The sequence below is a fragment of the Tiliqua scincoides genome, chromosome 5, assembly GCF_035046505.1.
Source record: "Tiliqua scincoides isolate rTilSci1 chromosome 5, rTilSci1.hap2, whole genome shotgun sequence".
Classification (NCBI taxonomy): Eukaryota; Metazoa; Chordata; class Lepidosauria; order Squamata; family Scincidae; genus Tiliqua; species Tiliqua scincoides.
Window position 1 is genome coordinate 262883 of NC_089825.1, and position 19323 is coordinate 282205.

The following is a 19323-nucleotide window of genomic DNA, read 5'->3' on the forward strand; positions in this document are numbered from 1 at the left end:
AATGACATGAAATGTCCCTTGTGGGTTTTCCAAAGCTTGCATGACTGTTGCTGCTCTTATTTGTACTTCTGATTCTGTACTGAAAACCCTCAGCCAGTGGTGTAACTAGAGGGGGTGCAAAGCTCTAAGTTTTGCAAGGAACTTCACAGCAGCGTGCAAGAGGCCCCTCCCCTTCAGAGCCATCCCAGGCGAGGGGAGCAAAACAGAGGCATATGCATTTGCCTGGAATGGCTCCGAAGGGGAGGGGAAGGGGCCCCTTGCATGCTGCCATGAGGCTCCCTGCAAAACTTAAGTGCTTTGCACCCCCTCCAGCTATGCCACTGCCCCCAGCCAAGAGTTGGTGGGTTAGTTCATATCAGTAGGTGGAATTCAGGCACACATGTACATATCCCACCACTGCCATTGGCTGCTTTTTGATTGTCCTTATTGCTCCATTGGGTTGCTGGGAGGCCCAGGGCTGCACAAAAAGCCTCAGCTGGCACATTTCCCCTCCTGGGTCATTCTTAAAGGTGCAGGAACCTCATCAGAAACTCAGTTTTCAATCTAGTCCCCGACACCCCTTTGGAAATTAAACCTGCCAGTGATTATCCAACAGCTTGACTAGAAATCTTGCTAGGTACTTTCAAGTGTGAACTGTCCGTGGGGGAATGTGATTTATTAAAACAATCCTGCCAGTTTAAATCTAACCATGACATTAAGAAGAAACAAGTAACATTTGTACATGTTATCCTGAGACTGAAAAATATTCTTTCATTGCCACCCATTACTTTCATCGAAAAGAAAACTCCATATACTTAATATAAAAGAGGCAGTTCAAGGCTGCTTGGGTCAGCTAAGGTGTATTCAAGACGTCTGCAACCCATTTTCAAAACGGTTCAGTAAATTGTTCCAGTGCCAGCCAGCAGTCTGCCAAATCCCTTTTTTATTTGCCCTTTCTCAAATTTTTTCTCAGCTGCGCATCATGTTTTCAGTCTTCCTGCCACTTGGCATGTTTGTTTGCCCTCTGGAACATCTCTGCTAGAACTGCAGCCTTTTGCAAGCAAGACTGGTGTCTGCTTTGCAGGTGCCTGTCTTAATCATGCAGTCTGGATTGGAGTCAAATGGACCAGGAGGGAGGGCAGTAAAGAGGCAGGAGTGAGGGAGCATCCAACCATCTTTAGTCTTGCCAGATGAACGAAATTGACCTGCACAGTTCAGGTTGAAGTTGTTGATTTTTTTCAGCCAACAAATCTAGAGCCAAAGACAACATGCAGTGTTTTTGGGGAGTAAACACTGAGCAAGTCTGAATGCTGAGGAATATGTTATGGTTTTGAAGCGGGCACTTGGTTTGTGGCTCATTGCAGTCAAGGAAGGTAAGAAGGCACAGAATCTGACCTGTTTGATTTATTTTCAGCCCAAAACAGGATCACTTTGGGGTCTGTTTCTGGAAGTGCTTGTCAAACACAAAGCAAAACACCACTTAGGGGTGTTTGCTAACTCAGGGCCCAATCCTATCCAATTTTCCAGCACCGGTGCAGCTGCAATGCAGCCCCAGGGCAAGGGAACAAATGTTCCCATACCTTAAGGAGGCCTCTGTGACTGCTTCCCCACCACAAGATGCAGTGCATGCCCCATTGGCACGACTGCACCGGACCTTGAAAACTGGATAGGATTGGGCCCTGAGCGTGTGGCCAGTGTTTTGGTCATCAGCACTGCTATCTATGTACAAAAAGAAACTCCAGGAAGTGTCTGAATCGGCCCTGTGTCCTTTTTCCAGCTGCTGCAAAGTGCCTGACCACCGGTGGCTTCTCCTCTGAGTCTAGAGACCAGTGGCATTGCTAGGGGTTGTGGGCCTCACTAGGTGATGCGCACAGGGGGGTGACATCACTACTCATCAAAATTCTTTAAATCTTGGTATTTTTAAATAATATGAACGTGTTATATATCAATCAATGCGTAATTTCATGCAGAATGCGGTGAAACAAACCATGTTGAAATATCTCTATTCTGTCAAAAGTTATAGCCAAAAACCCGGCAGGGGCGGGGCATTGCTGCATCACCACGCCCACTGCCTGGGGCATTGCCTCGCCCACTGCATAGGAAGAGGTCTATCATGGGGTGCTGTGCTGGCTTCCCACACCCGGGTGATGTAAATCCCAGTGAAACCCTAGTCTCTTCTCGAGACTGAAGGTGGTTTGGATCTCTCTCTGCTACTTTCTGTTCCTTTGGCCTTCCAGTCTTCTGAAGCCTCTTACTCCATCATGGCCAAGTCTCATCTGTTTTTTATACATGCACAGTGCATTTGATCCTCACTGGAAGCCACTTCCTGCAAGCAGATTGCGCTTTTAGATTGTGGCACACAAGTTCAGTTGCCCAGGGGCTGTAAGAACAGCAGTGGACAAAAACATTTTTAGGAGAATGGAGACTTCAGATTATGCTGCTGAAGTGCTCAGCTGTTTTTCAAAACAAATATATATCAACACCATGCTTCTAATTCCTTGCCTACTTTGGAATTGACATCTGTTTTCCTAGGCAAACTATTTTCCCCCTCTGGCTTCTTCCCCATTCCCCTGCCAGCTTTTTTGGTTTTTGCTTTTCTATTTAAAGATAAAGGGCTGGGATGTCGGCGCTGCTCTGCTTATTCAGAGAAGATACATCATGGAGGCATTTTTGGAATTATAGTTGTCAAGAAGGAAACTGCTCAAGATTTCTCTCCCCCAGACATTGCAAATATTATGAAAAGGGTCTGCTGCAATTTATAACACAACACCAGAAAATACTGCTTGGTGTTGGCATTGGCATCATAGAATTTGAGGGCTAATGGTGTGTTGTACGGTTTTCCCATCCCCTGACCCATGCCAGTGCTGTACAATTGAAGACCACATCACCAGGCTTATACTATAATGTCATATGAGTTTTACCTGGCAGTGTCAGTTCCACTGCTGTATTAATCATGGCATGATTCAGTCAAAACTAAGCCCTTTTAAAGGAACATATTTCAACACACACTTAGGTCTCCTGTTTAAGCCAATGGGGATGTAGGATAATAATAATAATAATAATAATAATAATAATAATAATAATAATAATAATAATAATAATAATAATAATAGGTATTTATATTCTGCCTTTCTGGCTATTGGATTACTCCTTTGGCTTTATTCAAGGCAGTTTACACAGGCAGGCTTTTTTCCAACCCCCCCTTGGGGGGTTTTACAATCACAAATAAGTTCTATCTTTCAAGAGCCATCTGTATTCCAGGTGGATCTTGAATGTGTGGCATAAGAACATAAGAACAGCCCCACTGGATCAGGCCATAGGCCCATCTAGTCCAGCTTCCTGTATCTCACAGCGGCCCATCAAATGCCCCAGAGAGCACACCAGATAACAAGGGACCTCATCCTGGTGCCCTCCCTTGCATCTGGCATTCTGACATGGCCCATTTCTAAAATCAGGAGGTTGCACATACGCATCATGGCTTGTAACCTGTAGTGGATTTTTCCTCCAGAAACTTGTCCAATCCCCTTTTAAAGGTGTCCAGGCCAGTCACCATCACCACATCCTGTGGCAAGGAGTTCCACAGACCAACCACACGCTGGGTAAAGAAATATTTTCTTTTGTCTGTCCTAACTCTCCCAACACTCAATTTGAGTGGCTGTCCCCTGGTTCTGGTGTTATGTGAGAGTGTAAAGAGCATCTCCCTGTCCACTCTGTCCACTTGGGGAGGTGAGCCAGGGGTGGTTCCCATCACTGATCTCCCCACTGTGAAGTATCAAGAATCTATCCAACCCCCATAGAAGTTGGATGGCATCACATCCCTAGAACCAGGCAGAGTATCATCTGACCTCCTGGACCAATTTTTTTCCCCTTGAACTTCCTTTCCATGTTAGAAATGAGCCAAGGTGTGGCACCAAAGGGGACAATACCTTCAGCAAGTTTCTTTGCCCGGCAGTGAGTTTTAAAGTCTGGGAAGTTTGTGTTTATTTTGATGCAAACACAAGTGCAGGAAGGCTTGCAGTGAAAAGGCTTTGAAGAAACTGAGGAAGAAGAGGAGGGAGAAAAGTGCTTCATTTCATACTTGTCGGGAATCTAGTAATTGCATCTGTTCTGGGAATGGATTTTTTTTGTTGTGCTGGGAACCCAATTCAATTAACTATGCTGGGAACTTGATTCCTGTCAAGAATTTGGTTTCATGAATGGTGCTGCGAATATGATTTATAGAACTGAGTTCAGCTGGAGATTTGATTTACTGTGAGAAAATAATCAATACTTATTTAATACGGATTTTTAGAAGGGATATTTAAAAAGAAAAAGAAAAAAAGAAAAACCCAAAGTAGAATAAGAAGTAACTAACTAGAGGGAGGGATTCAAGGAATCAATTCTTAACCATTTGGTTAAGGGAAAAGATACATCATCCAGACAGGGGGATACCATTTAAACTTAGTCTCTATGTAGATTTTGCTTGGGTAGCTGCATGTTCCTTTGATGAGAAGTGATGATACAGTATTTTAAGTCAAAGAAGGCAACTGGCCTTCATATAACTGGGTAGCTTTTCATATAAATATTAGAAATAACACACACACATCTGATAAAATAGCATTTGATAAAATAGAAGGGTCTTTTTAGAGCGAGTTATTGTTAAAATTTTATGTGGGTGAAAAATTCTTACTGTGGATTTCTGTGTTATATAAGCCAGCACCTAGACTATTAATTGTCTGATAAAATTCTACTTCAGAGGGGGACAAGACCAGGTTTCCCCATTTATCCACAATAGAAATGTTGTCACTGAGTTTAGATGCTTGTGTTTATTTCATACAGTGTAATATTAATAATTGTTCACCAACTTTGCAATTTGATGATACAGGTTGGGCATCCCTTATCCAAAGCGCTTGGGACCAGAAGCGTTTTGGATATCAGGTTTTTCAGTGTTTTGGAATACTTGCATATACTTAATGGGATATCTTGGGGATGGGACCCAAATCTAAACAGGAAATTCATTTATTTTCATATCCACCTGATACACATAGCCTGCAGGTAATTTTATACAATATTTTTAATAATGTTCTGCCTTTTGTGCAACCTGCCACATGAGATGAGGTGTGGAATTTTCCACATTTGTTGTCATGCCAACACTTTAAAAAGTTACTTATTTGGGAATACTTTGGATTTCAAAATTCCAAATAAGGGATGCCCAACTTGTATACATAGTAATAAGTCACAGTGATCTTAAGTGGGATACTTGCTGTATTGTGGATGAAAGAATGCCCACATACGGCAGCAGCCCTGTGGGGGCAGTTGTATGCATTTGTCCCTGTTGTCCCCAGGTGGCAGGCCCTTTGCTGCCTGGCCGCAGCAATACCCACCCCTTCCCATTCTTAGTCTGAGTTCCCAGGGCCCTCATGTGCAACCTATTTCTATTTATGGTCCAATCATATTGCAGATTGGGCGGGTGCATGGAGGGTGTTAAGACAGCAGAACACAGTTCAGCAAAAAACAGTGGGGATGCCGGTATTCACTGCTCTGAATATGTAGGAGGCATCTATATTCACATTAGAGATGATTATTGTGTATTATTATTTAATTCTCTGTACTGCTCAGACCAACAAGCTCAACCTGTCTTCTTTTAATCACTTTACGGTTGTGGTTTCCAAACTGTATGTCAGTACCCACCAGTGGGTCATAACTTGATTTTTGGTGGATCATGAAACTGACAAGCTGATATCAGGACTAGTTAGGTCAGCTGATAGCTGACAAGGAAAATGTATTAAGCTCTATGGCAGTGGTTCTTGAACTTTTCCGGCTCGCGCCTCCCCTGATCCTTGTAGCCATTGGCCACGGCTCCCCATTACAGCACCTCACCTCAGTTACCCCCAAAATGGGGGTGAAGGGGTTATAATTATACACTAGAAACAAGGCTGCCAGCACTCTGAGGCTGCAATCCTAACCACACTTACCTGAGAGTAAGCCCCATTGAACAAAATAGGACTTACTTCTGAGTAGACCTGGTTAGGATTGTGCCCTGAGTTTGTTAGCAGCCCACCTGGAGGGTTTTGGAAAGGGAGGGGGGAAGAAGTGATGAATTTGCTGGGGGAGGGGAAGACTTTGTTTTGTGTGTATCTGCTAATTGCAAACTGATGCAAACTGAGACCTAGAGACTGTTTGGCTAGAATCCTAACCCCACTTTCCTGGGAGTAAGTCCCATTGAACACAATAGGACTTACTTCTGAGTAGACCTAGCTAGGATTGTGCCTTTTGTCTTACAATAGCAACCAACAGAGTACCCCCCCCCCCAAAGGAGGGAGGAGGAAAAAGGGGAATGGCTAAAAAGGAATGGGGATTTTTATTTTTAATCAATTTTTGGAGACAAAGCCATCAAGAGTGGCTTTTTTCTCTTTTTTGGAGGGGGAGGAAAAAGAGAAAGGTGAGGATCCTGGGTTAAGCTGACACAGACCCCAAGCCTATGTTGGTTTACTCAGAAGTAAGCCCCATTTGAGTCAATGGGGCTTACTCCCAGGAAAGTGTGGAAAGGATTGCAGCCACACCCAGCAAGATTACAACTCACCCCAAAGTAGACAGGGGCTGCTCACGCACACACCCAATATGCAAATGCCACCCGCTCCCCCCAGGCAAGCGGAGGGATGCAGGCTGGGGCATTTGGACCCCCCCTTACTAGGAGCAGGCTGGCTCCTTCCTTCCCAAGCAGAGGAAAGCGCTGCACTGCCTGTACTTACTCTGAAGTCTGCCAGGAGCACCCCTGTGCTGAAGAGATGCAGCACCTCCGCACTCTTCTCTCCTCCAGCCTTGACCAATCCCAGGATGCCCAGGGTGAGGGGCACACTGGGAAATGTAGTCCCTGGGGCGAGGTTGCACATGGAGAGAGCTCCATGATGAGATGCGGCACCTCTGCCTGCCCGCCCGCCCAGCCAGTCTTCTCTCCCAGCTCTCCCCACCACGTTCACATGCCCTCCCAGCCTCACGCTGCCCCACCACAGCTGCAGAAAAGCAGCAAGTCAGCAGGCAGCACATGCAGCAGAGCAGCCCAGCCCAGCCTCTCTCCCGGAGATGCCTGACAACGCCCCTGGAGGCTAGCCATGCCTTCCTAAGGAAGCGGGATGCGCAGATGGAATACCCCAGCTCTATGGAAACCAAAATGGAGCAACACATACATGTTTACTAGGGGACCACAGGTGACCATACCTCAGGCTACTTCAAATGGCAGGCTCAGGGGAACACAACGCCACCAGAAAAGTCCCCACATGATGAACGCAGGACCCAGAAAACACTTGAGAAGTCTCCCTTTTCCAAACTGACAAGGAAGCTATGTTGTCCTTATGGAAAGTGAAACTGATCCATACATATGTGCATTTACTCATGAGTAGGTGAATGTGCCTTGGCTCTTATCAAAGGCCAGGAAAAGAAGAATACAGAGCCAATAGAAAGGTTCTGATCCAGTGTACATGGAGCTCAACAAATGCTCCAGAAGTTGGTTTCCTTCTCCATAGGAGAAAGGATAAAAACAAAGCTTTGAGTGGCTAGTAAAGCAAAACACTTTTTTAAAAGGCTTGTATAGCTGGGTGGGTCCCGACAGAGTGTTGTTTTAAAAAGTGGGTTCCGGTGCTATAAAGTTTGGGAACCACTGCTTTCTGGTTTACATTGCTGCCTTTTTCCCAACAAATCGTATTAACAGCCTGGTTGTTTTTATGTTCAAACCTTGTCATTTTACATGTACAGAGAGCAGGCAAGAGGTCTGGGTTTTGTTCTTACCACTTTTGCATAGCTGCAGGAAGAATGCAGCCCCTCAGTTCTAAGGGATCAAATGTGATGGGGATGCTGGAAATGATTGGGTCGCATGACTGTGAATGAAAATTAAATCTGCCATAGTGGAAAGGCGAAATGAAGTCAAACAACCATAAAGAGCACCTGGAGAGTTAAAAATTAGTCTGTCTTTGCAGGTACTTCATTTCTGAAGGGTTGACATTTCTCAAAAACAAACACTGCCTCTCGCATTTCTGAGCACATGTAAGGAATCTATAGGAAGAACCAGCAGAGGGGTAGAAATGGCTCTGAATGTGTTGCATTTACCATCTCTTCCAAGCAGAGAGGTGCAAACCTCTCAACCAATATAGAAGGCAAGGCACTGGTGCCATTTTAATAGCCTTCTGCTATAAATTCACTGAGCTGGCATGTTTGTCAGGTCTTTGCGGCAAATCATCAAACCATCGTGTTTTGGGTAAATCTACAAGTTCTGGGTCTGAATTCTCAAAAAGGATATAGTGGAAATGGAAAAGGTGCAAAAGAGAGTGACTAAAATGATTACTGGGCTGGGGAACCTCCCTTACAAGGAAAGGCTACAGCGTTTGGGGCTCTTCCGTCTAGAAAAAAGGCACCTGAGGGGGGGACATGATTGAGACATACGGGAAGGACAGAGTGGATAGAGAGATGCTCTTTTCCCTCTCACACAACAGCAGAACCAGGGGACATCCACTAAAATTGAGTGTTGGGAGAGTTAGGACAGACAGAAGAAAATATTTCTTTAATCAGTGTGTAGTCTGTGGAACTCCTTGTCACAGGATGTGGTGATGGCACATGGCCTAGATGCCTTTAAAGGGGGATTGGACAAATTTCTGGAGGAAAAGTCCATCACAGGTTACAAGCCATGATGTGTATGTGATGTGTACAACCTCCTGATTTTAGAAATGGGCTACATCGGAATGCCAGATGCAAGGGAGGACACCAGGATGCAGATCTCTTTGTTGTCTTGTGTGCTCCCTGGGGCATTTGGTGAGCCACTGTGAGATACAGGAAGTTGGACTAGATAACCTGATCCAGTGGGGCTGTTCTTATGTTCTTGTGAATTTGGTACCTCGTTTGTCTCCATACAAATAAAGCCAATAACCTAGTTGGTTAGAGATCGTTGGACCAGGACTAGGGAGATCTGATTTCAAGTCTCCTCTCAGCAATGAAGCTCATTGGCCGACTTTGGACCAGTTAGTCTCTGCCTAACCAGCTTGTGGGATGTTAGGAGAAGGAGGAACCAGCAAACCGTAACAAGATAAAATGACGGCAACCCAAAAGAACAATGAAATGGCACAGTGTTAACCTATTGTCAAGATGGAGTTGGGTGCTCTGTGGGTCTCAGGGAAGGATGTTCCAGAGCCTGGGTGCCTCGACCAAAAAGATCCAGTTCTGTGTTCCCACCACCCTCGCTTCAGATGGCCACTCTTGGTCCATGTTTATTAACAGCAGTGCTGCTCAGGTTGGCCAGCACACTGGGTGACCTGAGCCATTTGGGGTGCTCCCCATTCCACAACATGCTCTGTGGCAGTCATGTGGGGAGGCAGTTCCTTTGGAAGACAAATGGGTGTTGAAAAGGCCCCTTGACACCAGCCAGCTTGAGAACTGCTGTTTTAGTCAAACTGCATCTGTGGTTCCAATTCCAAAGAGAGACTATAATAAGTTTCTAATTTCACATCAAAGGGGAATCTTAAGAATTTTTTTCTCTGAGGGACTCCAACAGGCTGGTTGTTTGCTTTTCAAACTACTGCCATATGCCTGTGTGTGTTAGAAAGGAAATCCTTGTGATAATATCTTCTCCCCACTGAAATCCACTTTTTGCTCTCTTTTTCTGACAGCATATTTATATCTTTGGGCCTCTGTTCACAACTCAAGAATTTAAAAAGAAACAAACGGTTGACTGGAACAATGGCTTTTAAAAATAGGAATTAATAAAATAACGAAGCAGAGAATGTTCTGTCTAGAGAGGGGGAAAAAGTGGTTATCTAATTGTGATATCACAAGAAATGAGGGTAGATGGACCTTTCTTTAGCTGATGTTTCAGATGAAGTGGGTGGATGTCGGATTCAAGTCCTGGGTTACATATCTCCAAAGTGGTGTTGGAGATGCTTCTCTGTGGAGCGATCTGAGTCCTGTGTCACTATGGCCTTATCTCTGAGAGGAGCCACACAGCTCAGTTGGGCCACATGGAGGTTTCCTTCTGTTACAATGCCATGATAGGGAATGGGAACCACATAATTAAGTGGACCTCTGCATATGATACTGGGAGAGCATAGTGCGCTCCGATCCCACAAGGAAGTAACTCCCTCATTGGGTGTTAAGGCTGTTGTGTAATGTCACCTCTCTCTCTCTTTTTTCAAAGCCTTCCGTAACACTAGGGGTGTGTGAAAGAAGTGCTTATAGGGTGTTCATTGCCCCTTTAAGACCATAAGAAGAGCCCTGCTGGATCAGGCCAAAGTCCCATCTAGTCCAGCTTCCTGTATCTCACAGTGGCCCACCAAATGCTTTAGGGAGCACACAAGACAACAGACACAACCTGTGTCCTGGTGCCTTTGAGAATTAAAACCTGCAAGACTTTACAGCTGTTACCTGGTCTGGAACCTTTATATCATCCAGAATTGATTGTTACTATTAATTAACAATTAACTGTTGTTACTGTTTTAAACAACATACTTAAAAAATTGTGCACTCTCTCCCTTTTGCTCAGGTTGGATGTTATTTGAAGACCCCAAAGTATCCCATTTGGCTTGTCTGCAGCGAGAGTCACTTCAGCGTGCTTTTCTGTCTTGAGAAGGATTTACTTGGGGACTGGAAGGCTGAGCGGCGGTTTGACCTGTATTACTATGACGGCTTAGCCAATCAGCAAGAGGAGATCCGTCTAACCATAGGTATGGAGACAAACACTGTGGAAGTGATTGAGCTGTGGAGCTCCTTGCCCCTGGGTCATTGGGCATATCAGTGGTGTAATGCATTTTGCAGAAAGGCTTCTGTCCAAACTAGATGTGACTTTAGGGCACAATCCTAACCCGTGTTCCAGCACCGACATAAGGGGAATGCAGCTCCTAGGTAAGGAAACAAACATTCCCTTGCTTTGAGGTGGCCTCCATGAGTGTCCCCCAACTGCAGGATGCAGCACATGTCCCATTGGCACCGCTATGCCAGTGCTGGAAAGTGGGTTAGGATTTGGACCTTAATTACGTAATTGGTTCTGACATACTTGTTTTTTTCTGCAAATGCTGGTAGATATCCATACAGGTCAGGACCATGGCGGGGGGGCAGGATAGAGCCCCCTATAAGGACAGCCAGAGAAAAAGACAAGCACAATGCCCAAGGCCAGCCATTAAGTGACCTGGAACGGTCCCATTGAGTGGCATCCTTGGTGGGGGGGGATGAGTAGATGCCCCCCAACCTGTCTCTCCGCCACCCTCTTCTGCTTGCCACTCCACTGGGGGCTCTGATCTAACCTGTGGAGAGCAGCAGCAGCAGCAGTACTGCAGCAGCTCCTTTCTCTCTCCAGCACTGCTGGATGGACAAGAGGAGCCACAACAAAAACTGCTGCAGCTCCCAAGGACTTCCGCCTGCCCATCTGGTGCTTCTGAAGCACTGAGTAGGCAGGGAGAAGCAATATGGAACCCACCCACCTTCCCTTCCCTTCCCTTCCCTTCCGGACTGGAGCCAATGTGCAGTCCTGCTCCCCTCCCCCACGCCACTTCTGTGTTAGATGAATAAGAGCAACACACGCTTCCCAAGGAAGAGGAGCAGCCGTTGCTTCCAAGCACGTTCCCTTCTCCTCCTCCTCCTGCTGTGGCAGGATCCTCATCCCTGCACCCATTTTCTAGCAGGGTGGTGTCAGACTTGGGCAAATGCACAGGGGGGGGGGCAGGGATGTACGGCCCTGCTTGTTTTGACCTGTAGGCTTCCCCTTGGTTTTTTCTTGGAATGGGATGCTTGGGGTCACCAGAGCCACTTGGATGGCCAGCTCTTGGGAATCAAGTGGGCTTCACGTTCCTATGAGGCATCAAAAAGTGCAACAGAAAACTGCAGCATAGACAAAAAATAGGGGGAAATCGAGGGTTTTGTAGCAAGGCCATACTTCCCCCATGGACCTGATTTGAATTGGGGTCCCCATGCAGGCTATTTACAGAAAAATAAATCCAGCACACCAGGAAACGTTAGGTAGTTAAAGTTACATCTAGTTGGTCCTTAGAGCTGGCATGAGAAGCAACAACTGTTGCCCACTCCGGGAAAGCCCTTGGATAATGCTGCTGCCCTTCTTGGGTTGGATTGCCAGCTTGATGCATTTTTCCTCTGGAATGAGCATCTGGAAGTTCTGCAGTGTGGCCGCCCCACATGAACTGGCCTGTACAGTCCAATTATCGTTTGAAATTTTGCAAAACTGGGTTCAGCTGCAGGGATTTTCCCATGACCTTTTACAGATCCCCCTCTGTTGTCCTGTCCTAGAGATCTGGGCCTCCTTTGTTTCTCTGGGGAGAAGCCACCCCTCTCAATACAAAAACTCTCTGTTCCTTCTTCAGTCACTGTTGGGGATTCTTTCTGTTCAGAACTTGTGCAGCGCTGAAGACTTGTCCTGCTCCTCTTCTCTTGACAAGAACATGGAAATGAAATTCTGTCAGCTGTGAAATAGTGCCTTTCAGACAGTGCCCCAGTTTATGCCCATCCCCACGAGTGTGATTTTCTGCAATTAGGGGTGTTGCCAATTCCAGCCCACCCTAGAACTCTGGGGGCCAGCTGTTGGTTTGAGGGGAAGGATTTCTGGAGCGGAACCAGGATTCATTGTGTTGATCCAGGCCAGCCCTGAAAATAATTGGATGGCATATCCACCCCACCCCCTTGCACAACTGAAATGCATGCGGTTCCTTAGGAGGAAGTAGTTGCAAGCAGGAACTGCATTCTTGAGTGCTCACCCATGTCAAAAGCAAACATCCCTGCATGCTGAAAACTAGCATGTCAGGGAGAAGCTAGGCTAGAGCCTTCTTCCTGGCAAACATTTCTCCTGGCAGAGGAATGACACAAACAGCCTTCGCTTGCCTCTCAGTGCCGTTCAGGACTGAATGGCTCTCCCGCATGAGCCTCCTAACTGAATGAACTGACTAGTGGTGGGGGCCTTCCAGCCCTGCTCCTTTGCCTGTTAGAAACAGCCCTTCAGGCACAAACCGAGTAGATGACGCTGACCTGAAGATAACTTTTGAGGAAAAATGTCACAGCTTACTTCCTGCACATCAGGCTGCTGTTGTTGGTACAGGAGCAAAGCCAGTAAAAAAACAAAAAAGAACACCCTGGCAACCTGACTCCGACAACACCCCTCATGTACTTGCATGCACACGTGTGCCTTGCGTGGGGTCAGTTATGAAATTTGGGAAATCCAACTTCAGGAGATAGTTCTAAATAGAACCAATGACATCACATCATCCATCACTACTGCTGACCTCTTCACTGCCTACGTTGATGGTAAATGTGGGTGTCATCATAATGTTCCTTTACTTTTTATTGTATACCTCCGCTCTACAATTATAGCACCTGTAAGACTCAAACTTTCCAGAATGTGCCTTTGTTCTCTGGCGTGTTGTCATGTCACAGTGTGAACTTTTGGAAACTCTGGCTTTCCTAGCACACCCACGTGTCTAACCATGTTGGCTCCTTCAGCTGCTAAATCATCCCAAGCTGAGAGCTGCTATTCATAGAGGACGCAAGGGAGCGGCAGTGGGCGTCTGAAAGGAGAGCTGCCATTCACGAGGGCGCAATTACAGGCAGGCAGGAGCAGCCTTCGGTGCTGAGTCCTGGAATTCCCTTCCACTCTCTTCCCACCTGATTTCTGACAGCAAAGATCTCCAGGCCTGTGCACTGTCAAGCTCTTTCCCTTCTTCCATGTCTCTAGAACAGTGTTTCTCAAACTGTGGGTGGGTCACAAGCCAATTTCAGGTGAGTCCCCATTCATTTCAAGATTTTATTTTTAATGTATTAGACTTGATGCTACCATGGTAAGTGATAGCATTTGGGGAAATGTCACAGATCTGTACGTTTAACAGGCTACTATAAAGATGCTTTTAACAATGATAATCAATGGGACTTACTCCTGGGTAAGTGCGGGTAGGAGTACAGCCTAGGATTATTAAAAATTTCCTGCTTGATGGTCGCTTCCCATTATGACATCACTTCCAGTGGGTCCTGACAGATTCTCATTCTAAAAAGTGGGTCCCAGTGCTAAAGGAGTGAGAATCACTGCTCTAGAACAGTGGTTTTCAATGGCACATTGGTGTGCTGCGAAAGGTCCACAGGTGTGCTGCAGGAGTTAGGAGCACAGCGGTTAAAAATTGCTCTTCTGGGTTCTGTGGCTTTGTGTCTAGGGAGCCAGTGGAGGAAGAGGGACAGAAAATTCATTATGACAGACAGTTGCCCTAGAAAGAGAGCCACAGAACCTGGAAGAATCTCCCAGAAATTACATCACAAGACCATAGAGAAGACCATAGAGTTAGTGTGCTGTGAGAAGGAAAAGGTTGAAAATTGGTGCTCTAGAAGGGCAGTTGTGCACCTTCCCCAAGAGGAAAGGCCGGAAAGGTTGGGGATTTTAGTGGAGGAGAAAGATTACTATGTGGGGGCTTGAGAAAGAGATGAGTAATAGTGTGAAGAAAGTGAATCAAGAAACTTTATTTTACTCCCTCTCTCAAATATGAGAACTCGGGTCACCCAATGAAACTGATTGATTGGCAATAGCCTGAGGACAGACAGGAGACAACACTCCTTCACACAAGACACCAACCTCTGTATTTCACTGCCACTGGCTTAGATGGCCCCTGATGAACAGACTTCCCCGAAGGCTGCCACTTTTATTTACATTTCTTTTAAAGTATTTCAGAACATTTGGCATACTTGATCTGCTGTCATGTGACATGTCTGACCTCTTCCCACAGATACATCTCAGCCTTACATTGAAGACAAAGACAATGACCTCATTCCTCCCCTTGAACACTGCATCAGGACCAAGTGAGTTGAATCTGTAGTTGCTTTTTCCACCATATCGGAATAATCTTACTGTGTCCCCCTCTTTTGCCAAAGAGTTGTGAGATTTCAAGGGATAAAAATGTGAGTTCCAAGATGCAGAAACTGCATATGGTCACTTGATCCTACAGACATGGAATGGCATAGGAAGTTGATCCAGGTGTCTGTCATTGTTGCACATTGCCCCACCCCCAGGGAGCTCAGAGTGGCATACACGGGTTGTGAGAGGTGGATGTGGTTGACCCAAGGCATGAGCTTCAGGAGCTGCCTTGGGTGCCTTCAGGGAGAAAGGTGGACTATAAATCAAATAAATAAATAAATAAATAAATAAAATGACTCAGTGGGAATCTGAACCCAGGGCTCTCTGCCCAAGTTCAACATTCTGCCCATGCTGGATCCCTATAAGTCAAAGGTAATAAGCACAGATTCAATCCTGTGAAAACTCTTGTGAGCCCTTACCATTAATTAGATGTTCACGTTGTCGTCTGATGTAGATGAAAATTGCTGCAGGAGGAAGACTCAAAACTGCAAAGGGCAGCGTCTCGCTTTCCTTTCCCTTGTCATTGAAATGCCAGCCAAACTGCACACGGCTGAGCAAAACACATTGTCTTTTGCCAACGTGCATTTTCAGTGGAATGAACAGATGGCCTCGGCTGCCCTTGAAGGCTCTGCTTGTTTCACATGGCAGTCGGTTTCATCACTAATGGTCTTACTTGATGGTCTTTCCCTCTTAGGCCTGCTTTACACTCCATCACTTCCAGGTGGCAGTTTTTCTAAGGAAGTCATTTTTCTAATGACTGCTGTACGTGGCCTGCGCCATCATGTTTTTGGGGTGGGGGAACGGAAGGGTTTTGCCCCACTGTGGTCCCTGGCCAAATGGGTCCGAGAGGTTCCAGGGCCGGCCAGTGGTGGGATTCAACCGGTTCTGCCCGGTTCTGCGGATCCCTGTGCTGGCTTATGGGTCAGTTCTGTGAACCGTTAGAGTTCTGCCCGCAGAGTGGCCAGAGCAAGCCCAGCACAAGCAGGAGGAGGAGAAGGTGAGCCCGGGTCTCCAGCGCGCCTTGCCTGGGCCGCCCCCCCCCCCGTCTCTCCTTTGCCATTTCGTAGCAGGGACATGCGATGAGTGGGGAGGCACCGGAGCTCCTCAGCAAGCACCAGAACACTGTGAGGTGCTTAAGCACACACAACCCACGGCAGCAGCGCTTTCCCAAGGACTCTGGTGGGGAGGCTCTGCCCGCCCGCCCACAGCAGGTCCCTGTTTCAGAGCCCCCCCCCCAGAGCCCTCAGGCCCCTCAGAACCCGGCTAGAGTTTCCTCGCTCTGCCCCAGCAGAGGAGAGGAGCAGAGGAGGCGCCTCCCCTTTCCATGCCTTTCCTCAGCCTGGCTGGGGAGGGGAGCAGGCTGTGTCGTGGACTCAGCTGAGGGCCCCCCCCCCCCGCTGGCAGGACCTCTTCCGTGCTTTGGAAGGGGAGTCTTTCTAGCCCCCCCTTCAGTCAGCAGCTCCCCCCCACAACAAGGTTGCCTCAGGGGGCACTCACTTTCGCCTTGGGTCCTGCACTCATCTTGCCTCAGGCTGCAATGCTATCCACTCTTTCCTGGGAGTAAGCCCCATTGGCTATAATGGGACTTACTCCTGAGTAGACGTGCATAGGATTGTGCTCAAAGGCTGCACTCCTAGCCACACTTTCCTGCGAGTAAGCCCCTTTGGCTATAATGACTTACTCCTGAGTAGACATGCATAGGATTGTGCTCAAAGGCTGCACTCCTAGCCACACTTTCCTGCGAGTAAGCCCCTTTGGCTATAATGAGACTCTATAATGAGTAAACATGCATAGGCTTGGGCTCTCATGCTGCAGTAAGCTCTATTGACTATAATGGGACTTACTTCTGAGTAGACAGGCATAGGGATTGTGCCCTTACTTCCCACAAGCACAGGACTGCACCATGGGGTTGGTTTTCATCCTTGGGGTTTGGGAATGCAGTTTTGTGCCTGGGATCTTTTCATTGCAATACAACGTGTTGTTACACAATGATTGTATAATACACTATCAGACACATAGAGGCGATGCTCCCACAGCTGAAATTCCTCAGGTTAAAAAAAGGCAGGAATGTGGCACAAAACATTACTTCATTAAGGGCACAATCCTATGCAGGTCTTCTCAGAAGTAAGTCCTGTTGTGTTCAATGGGTCTTACTCCCAGGAAAGTGTGGATAGGATTGCAGCCTTTGAGCACAATCCTCTGCATGTCTACTCAGAAGTAAATTTCCTTATAGCCAATGGGGCTTATTCCCAGGAAAGTGGAAGTTAGATGGCAGCCTTAGGGCACAATCCTATGCATGTCTACTCAGAAGTAAGTCCTATTGTGCTCAGTGAGGCTTTCTTTTAGCACCTGTGCAGTCACAATGCAGCCCTGAGGTAAGGGAACAAATGTTCCCTGCCCCCCACCACAGGATGCAGTGCATGCCCTATTGGTACAGCTGCACTGGCACTGGAAAATTGGATAGGATTGGGTCCGAAGTCCTCTTAACTGTAACTTTCCAGCACCAAGTCCTGGAGGTCTCCTTGTGACAAGGGAATGCTTGTTCCCTTACCTCGGGACTGCAATGTGGCTGCTTTGGCTCTGGAAAGTTGGATAGCCCTTAGGCTGCAATCCTACTCACACCTGGGAAGCCCAATTGACTATAGAATGTGATTTACTCCTGTGTAGGCTTGCATAGGATTGGGCTGCTATTCCCAGGCAAGTGTGCTGAGGATGGTACAGTTAGCATTGCTGCTTCTCTAGCAGAAAGAGGTTAGAGGTTTTAGGTTATTCTCCCCCCTCCCCCCATGCAAGTGAAATGGCAGGCTTGTTACATGTGCTGTTAATTTTCATTTTTAGGCTGGGTTGTGGGTGCTTGGGCACCTACACAGCTGCAACACTTTTGAAGGACTGTGGTGGGGAGGTTCTGCCTCACCTGCCTCCCCACCCACTGCAGGCCCCTGCTTTGTACTCCTGGTCAGTAGCAGCCCTCAAACTTGTGGGAGACTCGCCACTAAAGTAGACCAAAGTAATGGGTATCTGTTGTTGCCTGTCGGAAAGCAACCTAGAAGAACAGTCCCCTCATAGTACTTTTTTGCTCATTAGTGAAACTGTCCTTCAAGGCTGCCATTCTCTCCCAAACCCTAGAAGTCAACAACTCCCCTTGAACTTGTTGGGCTTCTGAGTAGACATGCATTGGATTGCAGAGTTGGAAGTTGGAGGGGGAAGCTTTAGAGTTCACTGGAATTCTTTTTGGGGCTGGGTGGTAAAAGTAATAGAGCAGCATTTCTCAACCAGTAGTACTCATACCACCAGTGGTACTTGATGTGGTGCCCAGTGGTACTCATGGCAGGACCCCCCCCCCCACCCAGACCTCCACTGCCTGGCAGTGAGACCAGCAATATGATGCAACAAACAGTGGTAGGGGGCTCAGTTCTGCTTTTCTTGCACTCAGAAAAGCCCTCCCATCTACCCTGGGAGCCCAATCCTATGCATGTCTACTCAGAAGTAAGTTCCATAATAGTCAGTGGGACTTACTACCAGGAAAAAGTGGATAGGATTGTAGCCTGAGCCTCTTACCGTGGTTTGTTGCATCATGTCTGGCCTCTTAGTATGGAAATAACTGGTGATAAAGTCATTCCAGTTACTTCCAGTTGTACTTCTCAGAGGTGGGCCATGCAAAATGGTACAGCGGGCGAGAGGCAGATGCTGAGGAATGCTGTAATAGAACAAAAAAGAAGGGGAGATGTAAAGATGTTACTATGCTGTTGTTGCTTTTGGTTGATGATGAGGTGTCAGACTATGTGCTCAGTGCTCTTTTGCTGACCAGATGTTCATCACTAAAAGTGAACCAGATCCTTGAGAGGATTGACTGCTCTGGTAAAAATCACCAAGTTCCCACTGAGAAGGAAGGTGGCCCAGCTCAGTGCAGCAAGTTGGTTTGTGCAGATGTGAAGGTGCTATGCTGCTGTGGTGTCTCCAGAGGTTGGTAACCTGGAGCCCTGGCAGTTCCCATCTCCTCTTCTTGGTGCCTTCCTGATTTCATTATGCAACTGCCTTGAGAATTCAAGAAAAAATGTCCATTTGAAGTGTGCATTTCAGCTGCCTGTTTATCCTCCTTGGAAACTAGTGGCCAGAGGCCTGTAAGTATGACTATAGAGGACAGAATTGCAGCTGTGCAATTTGGATTTAGACATTGGGTGTGTGTTAAAGTTACAGTGCAATCCTATGACTGTCTACTCAGAAGTAAGTCCCATTATGTTCAATGGGACTTACTCCCAGGAAAGTGTGTACTGTACAGTATAGGAGTGCAGCTGTAGTCTTTCAACCTCCTTTGCGGCAAACAATTGAAACTGAGTTGCTCATTGCTCATTAGGGCATAGAACCTGTTGTTAATTTATTTGAATCCCACCACTGGGGCCGGTCCATTCAAGCAGCAGTCTGGCAACTGAGAAAGAATTGAAAAGGAAGTTGAAAGGAGAGGAGAGTGATGAGCTAGAGCCTGATTTTCTTCA

At 46.8% G+C, this 19323-nt stretch overlaps 1 protein-coding gene across 2 annotated transcripts in view; it reads left to right on the forward strand.

The window, feature by feature from the left end:
* Positions 1-19323, forward strand: part of MINDY4 (MINDY lysine 48 deubiquitinase 4) — an 82960-nt gene that overhangs the window by 57337 nt on the left and 6300 nt on the right. For both annotated transcript variants that reach the window (XM_066626934.1, XM_066626935.1), the window contains exons 16-17: positions 10481-10661; positions 14703-14775. In XM_066626934.1, coding sequence (XP_066483031.1) covers positions 10481-10661; positions 14703-14775 — 254 coding nt within the window. The remainder of the gene's footprint in view (positions 1-10480; positions 10662-14702; positions 14776-19323) is intronic.